The following is an 11,938-nucleotide window of genomic DNA, read 5'->3' as shown; positions in this document are numbered from 1 at the left end:
TCTGCTTGGCCACTTTCCTCTGCTGCTTGTCCCGAAGTCCACCTTGGAGGATGGTCACCCGAAGGTCCGAGGCTGAATGTCCTGGACCACTGAAGTGTTCCCCAACTGGGAGGGAACCCTCCTGTCTGTTGACTGTTGTGCGGTGCCCATTCATCTGTTGTCGTAGCCTTTGCTCGGTTTCCCCAATGTACCTTGCCTCCGGGCATCCTTGCCTGTAACGTATAAGATAGACAACATTGGCTGAGTCACATGAATACCTGCCACGTCGCTCCAAAAGCTAGTGTGCTTCCAATTCAACCTGTTGGACTATAACCTGGTGTTGTGTGATTTTTAACTTTATACTATTCCAACACCGGCATCTCCGAATCATGCCCAGTAGATTAGTGTTTTATATTTATGCAATTCCCACTCCATCCCCTTTTCCTACAAGTATGAAATCATATTGACTGGAAATGGAGACAGGACTTCAAAACTGCAAACATACAAACCCGTATGTACAGTAATGCCAGCAAAAGTTGATAGGCAATCTGATTCACTCTGCACTTGAGGTTGTTTGGTAGACTTAATTAGGCTTCAATGGAATAATCATTTGATTTTCCAGGTGGTTAGTTCTGGATACAGAGTCAAAGGATCTGGTGACCGTTCACACAGATGGAAACGAACAGCTCTCAGTCATGCGTTATTCACCAGGTAACCACCACTTTTAAATAGTTCACTAGAAGCTTATATTTAGCAAAGAAGAAATTATTCCAAAACCTCTTCACTGACTGGTGTAACTTCTCACAGCTTAAGATTTATAGATGTGTATTGGGAAATTATTATTTTCGCTTTAGTAGTGATTATTTTTTAAATGTTCTAGTTGATGTGCTAGAAGTAACTTATCACCACAGCACAGATCAAGTTTTTCATTTTCAATAATTATTGCTTTTCATTTGGAAAATAAAACAAAACCTTGATTTAAAAAAAATGGAAAGTATAGATATCTAAGACCGGTGGGGTAGCTCAACAAAGCTGTGATGGGTTTACTGATCTTATTTTTATATTGTGCCATTCTAGGATTGTTTTTGCTAAAATGAATTTCAAACATTTAAATCATTTTTGTCTGTTTTTTTTTCTGCAAGATCTTGGTCTCTGATCTTGACAAGAATTGTCCACTCAGGTGTTTTCTAAGCTATATATTTTCAGAATTTACATTACTGTTCTTTGTTTCCTGAATAAATTTTCTATCAATGTATTTTTGTGTTCTCACATCACGATAGTTTACCATTGATGACAGACTATTCATATCACCAACTTCCCTGTAGCTGCTGTGTAACTGTGTAAGAAATGGCTGGCAAACAGTAATTCTGACAGGAGACCATATGCTGTTTACAGCCCGGCTGACCAAATTTCTTCAGGAAGGAGAAAGGAGTCTGATTATCAGCAAATGTTAGATATTCAAATGTCTAGAATGCCTTGATTGGCAGTCTCTTTGTTTTCGATTTTGTTGTTGTTGGTTCTAAGACTAACCTTGATCCTCTGACTTGTGGCTCCAAATGGTTGTTAGCTCTTACTAAAGCTGCACTGTTTCAATTTTCTGGCTCTTGTGTTTAAAAATGTCTTTGTGTTATTATCAATTTTTGGTTCCAGATTTCAATTTCTAAGAAAATTCATATTTAGTATTTCTGAGGTCTATTGTTTTTATTTACATAATTTCCTCTGTAGTTTGCATGTGAGAGATGCTAATGTAAATATTGAAGATCTGACTACCAACTGCAGAATAACCTGACAGGTAGCTTCATGTTAAAGGTTGAGAGAGAGAATTGGACAATTAGTATTTAAGTAACTTCAGCAAAATGTGTATTTGCTGGCACCCTAATTAGATGTAACTCTTTTTTGGTTTGAATCAAAAATACAATTAGCATTACAAGTGTTTAATGTTAGTCTTTGCTGATACAATCACAAGTCTGCGTCAGGACAAATAATCATATTTATGTCAGCATTATATCATTGACAATATCAAGCTTAATTCTGAATGTGACACGGACAGTCATCGAAATATAGTGACTGCATGATAGGATTAAAAGTAATCAAAACTGGTGAAGGATGATTTTTGTGATAGTAATCTTTAACTGATATTCCTGTACTATTAGCAATGTCAACCAGTGACCTTTTGTTTTAGTTGAGTGGGACATTGTACTTTCTAACTGCACAGGTTTATTCCAATTTCATTATGAGTAATCTATTCTACTTTGTGCTTTTTTTAGAGGGAAATTACTTAGCAATTGGCTCCCATGATAATTATATTTACATCTACACAGTTAATGAAAATGGCAGAAAATACAGCCGAGTTGGTAAATGCTCAGTAAGTTGCATTTAATAAAAGTTGAAACTGCAATGCATGTTGTTTTTGTGTTAGAACAGTGGTTTATTAAATCAGTGAGAGTAGTGTTACGTACTAATTAGGCCATCCTGCCCATGATTATGGCTGATCAAACACTTCAGTGCCTTTTATCCACACTATCCCTATAACTATATTCACCATTGATAATCAAAACTGTATCAACTGTTATTTTAAATATGTTCAAAGACTGAATTTTCACAACTTTTTGGGAAGAGAATTACAAACATTTATTGCCTTCTGGGTGAAGAAATGTCTCCTTAGTTCTGTCCTACTGACTTCCCACTTATTTTACAGGATACCGTATCTATTCTTGTAAATATTTTGTAAGTTTGAATGAGATCACCTCTCATTCTTCAACACTGTAGAGATAACAGGCCCAGCTTCCCAATCACACTTCATAGGACAGTACTGCCAACCCAGGAACAAGTCTGGTGAACTTTTGTTACACTCCCTCTATGGCAATTATATGTTTCCTGAGGTAAAGAGACCAAAACTGCATACAGTACTCCAGGTGCACTCTCAATATGCTCACCTACAATTGAAGCAAGACTTCACTACTCCTGTACTCAAATCTTCGTGATAAAGGCTGTCGTTCAATTAGCCTTGCTAATAGTTTACTGCACCTGCGTGTTAGCTCTCAGCTGCTTATTGGTAAGAACACACATATCTCTCACTTATTAAGAAAATTCGGCACATTGGCGTTCTTCCTACCAAAGTGGGTAACCTCCGCATTTTTTCACACTGTATTTCATTTGTCATGATCTTGCCAACTCACTAGGCCTGTCCAAATCCTCCTGAAAACATTTTATATCTTCCTCCCACCAAGCACTCCTGCTTGGCTTTGTAACATTTACAAATTTAGAAATATTATGTTTGGTCCTCTGTGACCTTATAGAGAATTTATAAAACCATGAAGGGCATCGATAGTGTAAATAGGCAAGGTCTTTTCCCTGGGGTGGGGGAGTCCTGAACTAGAGGGCATAGGTTTAGGGTGAGAGGGAAAAGATATAAAAGAGATGTCAGGGGCAATGTTTTCATGCAGAGAGTGGTGTGTGGGTGGAATGAGCTGCCAGAGGAAGTAGTGGAGGCTGGTACAATTGCAACCTGTAAAAGGCATCTGGATGGGTATATGAATAGGAAGGGTTTGGACAGATATGGGCCAGGTGCTGGCAGATGGGACTAGATTGGGTTGGGATATCTGGTCAGCATGGATGAATTGGACCGAAAGGTCTGTTTCTGTGCTGTACATCTCTTTGACTCTAAGACTCTAAATGCAAGTCATTGATAAGTATATTAATATATATCTGTGTGAACAGTTGGGACCCAAGTACTGATCCTTGAGGTACTCTGCTAGTCACAACCTGCCAGTGTGAGAATAACCCAGTTATTCCTGCTCGCTGTTCTCTGTCTGTTATGCAATCATTACATTACCTCTTATCACGTGTTTTAGTTTTGTGAATCAATTGCCTACCTTCTGAAAATCTAGCTTTACTCCATCCATTAGGTGTCGGTATACACTGGAAATGGTTTCAGTTCATCCATGAGAAAACCCATTAGAAATGAAGATTGGGAGTGTATGATGAGCAGCTGATCCAATAGCAGCCCTTTTACACTAATCCCATTCATATTACTCACTCACTTTAGAACCAGCACCTTTTATAGTCCTGTAAGAAATTTCACTGAAGGCATTGATAATTGTGCAGAGCTTGCCTTATAAGATGTATGTAATATTTCAAATACTAGCACAGAGGTCGAGTGTGCTAGTGGGATTATGTATAATCAAGATGTCATTCTGTTTCCTCTGACAAACCCCTACCCCACCCCACCAATAGGGTCACTCAAGTTTTATCACACATCTTGACTGGTCAACTGACTCACAGTATTTAATGTCTAATTCGGGAGACTATGAGATCTTGTATTGTGAGTATATACATTTTCTATATTCTAAATTAAAGTTAGTTTGATTTGTAAGTTATTTTTAAAAGGACAATTCATGTGACCAAAAAGTAAGTGAGAGACATTTGCAATACCTGAATATTAAAATTCTCATCCTTGCTTTCATACCCTCACAGCATCATCCTACCATCTTCAGCCTGACAACCCCCTGGAAACCCCTGTGTTCCTTCAATTATGCCACCTTGTGCACCCTCAATTTAACTCGCTTCACCACAGGCCATCACTGCTTTAAGTTGTGTAGGCCCCAGTTCTGGCAATGCTCCACAACACAAGTTTGATTCCAAACAACTGTTGCAGCAAGTGACAAAATAAAGTCAAAGGCTAGATTAGAGCATCCCCTATTGATGTTAAACGGAAATGTCTTAGTTAATCTTAACATGGGACTCGCTCACCATGGGATAAATTCATAAAACAGTTAACTCTATTAATATGCTGGTCCGTTCTTTTACAATGGTGGAGAAACAGCCCCCACTATTTGATTACGTGCTTACAGTACAAAAATTTGCAGTGTGGTTACAGTTGTCCAAAGAGTTTTTTGTGGTATTTTCAACAGTAATCTACAATACGTAGAAATCTTTTTCATTATGAAACTCTACATTTTTTGTATGAGCAGGGCAAGCAACAATGTTCTCTCCAGTCCAGTTGAAGAATCCTCACAAATAAGAAGTGTAACTCCCAGAAATTAGTACACTTGGGTCAGTGTGGGATGTGAAAATTCAAAAAATCTCAAATCCAAACATAACCCACCTCCAACCTGCCTCTAGTTTTAATGTAGGCGGGATAGAGGTTGGGGGTTGCAGTTGACTAAGGTGCACTCAGCCGGCTTGGTTTGGTATTTAACTATTATAATGAGGCTGTCAGCCACATATTAATTTTCAACCTTAAACTCTAACTGAACAGTTTTCCTAGGTCTAGAGCCCCAGTAAGTAAACAGAGAGAAGTAACCAATTCCAGGAAATGTTCAGAGTTTTTCAAACACTGCTTTGGGCCAGACGAAACAGGAATGCTTCTACTGGTTCACTGCTAGTCCCATTCCTCTAGCTCTGCAAGATCGGTACCTCACTCTTGTCCCTAGGATTCAACACAATCCACGGTTGCGATTGACCCCATCCACCAAATGGACAAGCTGACAGTTGGGTGCTTCTTCCCCTTTAACTCGATGTAAAATCGCAGGTAGAGAGTAAACTAATGGTAAAGAAAGGTTTAACCATGAGAGAGACAAAAATGTAGTTAACACATTTTATTAAGTGTTATTAATTTTTATTATGTCCAACACCAATTAATTTCTGAAGGAATGGAATTCCACACCCGTAAACGTTTTGGGGCCAGAACATTTATTTTGGCAGTATGACATAATGCACTGTTAAAAATGTTCTTAAACCCAATGCACGAGCTATAACTTTTTAAGGCATGTTTCATGGGTAATAAGTGGGTAAAGACTACAACTTCTCACCTACAAGTGGTCATAATGTTGAATCTACAAAGTACTGCTGTTTGTGGAGCAACAGATTTATTGAACGCAGATTTGTGTTTAAATATGTATGTATAATCAACAGAAGGTGCTGATCCATTTATTCTGTATAATTGTATGTTTTGACCATTAACCCAAATGTAATACAAAGTGTGCATTTATATATATTTTTAATATAATTTATTTTAGAGTTTGAATTTTGAACAAGTAGCATGTGGGTTTTGGTCTTGTGTGCATGAGCTGTTTAGTGATTAGTTTGTCAATAATTCTGAAGCCATGATCTTTTTAAAAAAAAGTATGAGGGACAGTGCTCCTGAAGTGGTAATGGGTCTTTGTTTGCATTGGAAAAGTTTTATGAGTAAAAGAATTAACATTTACGGAATGAACATCCAGGACTATTAGCTTGTTTTCTGTTTAGAAGGATCAGGATTTTTTTTCTCTCAGAGGAAAATCCCATAGCGTGGAAAGAAGGTTTGCAGAGGTCCTGCTTGAAGTTCGGTGCAAGAAATATTTTCATCTAGAGAAAGAAGTTAATTTCGAACTCTGGGAAACAGGTTACCTTAGACTAAGGATTTTACTTTGAAAGTACCAGACTACGTTGGAATCCTGAAGGAGTAATTCATATTGAGAAAGTCTAAGATCAATTGTGTGACTTGTTAAGAAAGAGGATACCAAATTCTCAAGGCCAGGAATTGAAAGCAACAGTTAAATTAAATCTATAATTATGATAGAGAAGCAAACATTGTGCATTGTCAGATTACTGTAAAGCTATGAGGTTGGAATAGATGGGAATGTATTTTTACTGTGTGAAATATTTCAATTTGTATCATACAAAGTAGCTTGGTTTATTCTATATTATCTTTATTTCTTTCACATACTAAACTTATACTTGATTGTTAAAACCAAATCTGAAGCACTGTACACTGGTATTTCAGTGAAGGATCACCTTACTAAATAATACAAACAAAAAATGATCCATCAAACCAGAATTCAGTTTGGGATCTGATTTGTCCAGTAATAAAATCAGCTGGGATCATAACACTAGCATTGCTTCTCCTACAACCCACAGGCCATTAAAAATATAAACACTTATTATCTGAGGGCGAGGGTTGATAGACAGATATTAATATCTACTGCAAGCTTTCTTTTACTTTTCTTATTCATTCCAGAGATTTTGAGTGTGTTAGCAAGCCTCAGTGCTGTTAGCTGTGCATTCCAACATTTTGACCTTGCTTTATTAAAGAAGTGCAAAATAAGTTCAGTTTGGGATGGTGTGTGACTTGAGGGGTAAATTAGATAGTGTTCTCAGGCACATACTTGTCCTTGACTTTCTATATGGTAGAGATTGCAAGGTAATGAAGGTGTTAGTGAAGTCTGGGAGATTATCTAACAAATAGAGGTAGGCATTTACTTGTTAAGACTTATTCTCATTTTGGATATTGATACTGTTGTGGATTCCATTTAAATCGTGCAAATGAATGGATTTTGAGTGAGTTAAAGTTAGTCCTCATGATTTCAGTCTGCATTTAAATGGATTTGTATGATTTGTGCTATAACAGTAAATATTCCCATCATAAGGATAACCTGACGGAAGCATGTTTAGTGTCTTGAATGTCTTGCTTTATGGCTTAAAATGATTCTAGAGTAGCCTGCGGAATACAGAGCAGAGTGATAATATTCGTTACTTACCATTCACTCCAATGTGATTGAATCCTAGAATTTTACTTTGTTTTTCACGGACAGGGATGCCATCAGTCTGCAAGCAAGTGGTGAGTGTTGAGCAGGTCAGGGATGTTGAGTGGGCCACTTATACCTGCACATTAGGATTTCATGTTTTTGGTAAGTATTGTGCTCATTCATCTTTAGTATGAACACTTACAACAACACTGAAACTTTACTGTAGCAACAAATATAAGAATGACTTATGGTTATCTGATATTTTGATACTGTAAAGTGTCTCCTACTCTAGCAATAGTGCTGCCTGGTGTTATGGTGGTACATGCTATCTTGTGCTCTAGTGTTGCTGCCTGATACTTTGAGCCTGCAGATTATAGAATTTATATTAATAGTATCTTATCTGTATTTTATTATATTGATGGGCATTAACAGTGGATTCAATTGTGTTTCAATTGTGTTTGAAACTGTGATGACTGAGTTGGGAAGTGCATCTTTGGAACTCAGTCAAGCATTCATAATCAAATCATCCGACAATTATATCAACAAAGCAGGTGCCTTGATGTCTGTTTCTCAAGACAGTCTCAGAATAAAGGCGTAGCTGAGCTCTGAAACTCATTAATGGTTCGCTCAACAGCTGTCAGTTTACATAGGCTGAAGTAGAGTTAGCATTGATTGAATGACAATTTTATGAGATTAGAAAACGTTATTCTTTCTTTGATCTGTATTTTCAATATCTATATGTTTATTTGGACGATATTGGTGAAGCAGGGTAAAGCTTCTTTATTGAAACTATGAATGACAATGTCTCAGTGAGACATTAATAAGATTGTAAAAGCAGCGGTGTTCTTCAAAGTAGATTTACGAATGGATTTCTTTAATCAGCATTTAAATATTATTATATGGATCATTAATTTTATACATTGTACATACTACTTAAGCAGGCATAGAGATGACATCTGGCCATGGAGACAGCATGGTGCGGGATAAGTGGAGAACACTGGAAGGTCTAACAGCCTTTAGTACATTGGGGCCAATGGGGGTCGTCCAATCTGCTATATCAGCACTCACTTTCCTCTGAGGCTGTACCCGAACATTTAGGAAATTTCTGGATTTGAGCTTCCACCTCATGAGTGACAATCTTGCCCAGTATATGAAACCATCTAAGGTAGACTCGAATTTAGGACATTAAGTGTAAAAATAAAACAATAGGTTACAGGAAACCAAAAGGTCCTGATAAGGTAATGGGGAATGACTGATCAAACATGTACTCAAACTGTTAACATTCATTCCTTGTGATCAATCACAATTACTATTATGAAATCTCACTCTGAGGATCTGATAGAAGTAAGCAAGATACTTTGAACTTCATGTGCTCTTGTGTTTTGTGATGAGGATCCTGATCAGTGGAATGCAGTCAAAGACTGGATTGTGTAATATGAGAAAATAGAGCCACAGGCCCATTGTCCAGACAGGGAGCTCATGACATATATTCCAGTGGCTTCTACTGAATGGAGAAATATGGCAACTGTGTGACTTACAGGAAAAGACACTGGCAAATTGAAATTAGACTCCTGACCTCATACAGCCTTGGTCCAAACATGGCCAAAAGAGTTGAATTCTAGAGGTGAATTCCATTCTGCCTACCCTTGACATCAAGGTCACACTGAGTGTAACTTCAGTGAACTCCGGCAAAACTATTTCAATGGGAATTAGAAGAAAAACTCTCCACAGTCATACCTGGCTCAAAGGAAGATAGTTGTGGTTGCGGGAAGTCAATCATCTCTGTCCAGGACATCACAACAGGAGTTTCTCAGGGTAGTGAACAAGGTCAAAACATTTTCGACAGCTTCATCAATGACCTTCTCTCCATCATAAGGTCAGACGTCAACCTGTTTGCCATTGATTGCACAATGTTCACCGCCATTTGCAACACCTCAGAAACTGAAGCAATCCTTGACAAGGCCTGGGCTGATAAATGGCAAGTAGCATTCATGCCATACAAGTGCCAGGCAGTGAGCATTCCCAAGAAGGGAGAATCTAACTACCATCCATTGCTGAATCTCCCACTATCAATATCCTGGGGTTACCATTGACAAGAAACTGAACTGGACTAGTCATATAAATACTGTGGCTACAAGAGCAGGGCAAAGGCTAGAAATTCTGTGGCAAGTAACTCACCTCCTGATTCCTAACTGTCTCTCTTCCATCTACAAGGCACATATCAGGAATATGATGCAATATTCTCCACCTGTCTGAACAAGAAGCTTAACACTGACCTGGACAAAGCAGCTTGATTGTCTGAAGATAAGATAGTAAGAGAGGTAAAATAAAGGGGACAGTTGGAGTGAGTTTGGAGTTTATTTTGAAGTTCCAGATAAGGGTTAATCAACCTTGTCACATTTATACTGAAGAAGTCCCTTGTAGAGAGCTCTAAGGCTAGAACATGGTGAGATGTTGTGGATTTTGAAGAGTGGCTTGGTAACACAGTTGTTGGAATGGCTTCTCCCACAGCTGGAAATCAAAGCTTAAAATATTTGTTGCTTTTTTTTTGTCACACTTTCAGTTTCGGCCATTTGACATAAAACCTGCGTTTCTGCAAAGCAATATTTTTCAAATATAAGTACTTCTGAAAATATCTAAAGAGGCAGGAAATGTGGAAGAAAATCTATGGAAAACAAACAAATGCAATGATGGCCTTAATGAACTTTAAGGATATTGTAATTATGGTGAGATCTGCTATGCTGCAAATAGGTTGTGCTCAGTTAAAGGGGGATGGCATAATACTTTATTGGAATCATATACAACGCTTTCAGACATCTTCATGATACATGTTGATGATTTCTTAATGGATTATAATTACTGTGGAATTTATAATATCTATTACTTATAAGATAAATCCAATTTTAAAGCAATAATCTTATTAAGAGAGTGTTACTGCCATACTTTTTAATCTACTAGGCTATCACAGAGCTATAGTTATAAGGTTATAACTAGAAAAAAATGGAGTACTTAGAAGCTTGACTGGTCAGGTGAACTGTATATTTTGACTCGACAGGATACCAGTTCCAACTACTGGAATAATGTAAGACAATGATATCGTCTAAAGCAGAGACTGCTAAAGGGCAAATGAAGCATTAAAAATTACATCTGGATGAACACATATTTACATTCATGTCCTTAGGTGAACATAAAGCAAAACATTTTTAGCTGATTGTTCTAAAGAGTGTGCTACTGCAGCTATTTTCCATAATTTCTCTAATGGATGAGAAAGGGAAATTTTGGGGAACTAAGAAAATAAAGAAAACATTGTTAAAAGTAATTACGGATAGGAGTAATGATAGTGCAGAAATTAAGTGTCTAAACTGGGTGAAGGCCAACTCAGTGTCATTAGACAGGATCTGGCAAACGTAGACTGGGAGCAGCTACTTGCAAGTAGGTCTCCATTTGAATAGTGAGAGTCTTTTAAAAGTAGTACAATAAGAATTCACAACTAACATGTTCTTCTAAGAGTGTAGGGCAAGGGCAGCACATCCACGGAACCCTGGATATCAGGGATATCGAGAGTTTGATAAAGAAAAAGAAGGAAGCATATGTCACATCAAAAACATGGAAGGACCTTCAAAAGTATAGAGAGTGTAGGAGGTTGCTTGAAAAGGAAATTAGGAGGGCAAAGAGGGTTCAGAAAATATCTTTGGCAGATGGGATCAAGAAAAACACCATGGTTTTTTATGAATATTTTAAGAGGAAGAGGATTACCAGGGAAAGGGTGGGACCTATTAGAGACCAGAGGGGTAACCAATGCATGGAGCCTCAGGAAGGTGAGGTCTTAAACAAATATTTCTCATCTGTATTCACAAATGAGTGACATTGTAGCTGCGATATGAGATTGTTGAATATGTTAAGATTAATAAGAAGGAGGTATTCGGTATTTTAATGGACATACAGTTGCACAAATCGCTAGGGCCTGATGAGCTGTATCCCAGGATGCTATGGGAGGCAAGGGAAGTGTTTGCTGGCGCCGTGCTGGCCACAGATGAAGTGCCAGATGATTGGCTTGAAAGAATTAACTTGGCACCTCTGGCTCAAAGGCTCTCTTTAAAAATAAGGACAAAATACACCTCTCAAAGCCATATAATTGTCACATAATGTGGTTGAAAATGTGTTGCTGGAAAAGCGCAGCAGGTCAGGCAGCATCCAAGGAGCACGAGAATCGATGTTTCAGGCATGAGCTCTTCTTCAGGAATGAGGAGAGTGTGTCCAGCAGGCTAAGATAAAAGGTAGGGAGGAGGGACTTGGAGGAGGGGCGTTGGAAATGCGATAGGTGGAAGGAGGTTAAGGTGAGAGTGATAAGCCGGAGTAGGGGTGGGGGTGGAGAGGTCGGGAAGAAGATTGCAGGTTAGGAAGGTGGTGCTGAGTTTGAGGGTTGGGACTGAGACAAGGTGAGGGGAGGG

At 38.2% G+C, this 11,938-nt stretch overlaps 1 protein-coding gene across 12 annotated transcripts in view; it reads left to right on the top strand.

Moving 5' to 3' along the window:
• Nucleotides 1-11,938, top strand: part of eml1 (EMAP like 1) — a 264,830-nt gene that overhangs the window by 241,427 nt on the left and 11,465 nt on the right. For all 12 annotated transcript variants that reach the window (XM_043697435.1, XM_043697440.1, XM_043697438.1 and 9 more), the window contains 4 exons: nt 602-690; nt 2,247-2,344; nt 4,216-4,303; nt 7,554-7,649. In XM_043697435.1, the coding sequence (XP_043553370.1) occupies nt 602-690; nt 2,247-2,344; nt 4,216-4,303; nt 7,554-7,649 (371 nt within the window). The remainder of the gene's footprint in view (nt 1-601; nt 691-2,246; nt 2,345-4,215; nt 4,304-7,553; nt 7,650-11,938) is intronic.

Source organism: Chiloscyllium plagiosum, chromosome 10, assembly GCF_004010195.1.
Source record: "Chiloscyllium plagiosum isolate BGI_BamShark_2017 chromosome 10, ASM401019v2, whole genome shotgun sequence".
NCBI classification, from domain to species: domain Eukaryota; kingdom Metazoa; phylum Chordata; class Chondrichthyes; order Orectolobiformes; family Hemiscylliidae; genus Chiloscyllium; species Chiloscyllium plagiosum.
This window is presented reverse-complemented; position numbering and strand designations above follow the sequence as displayed.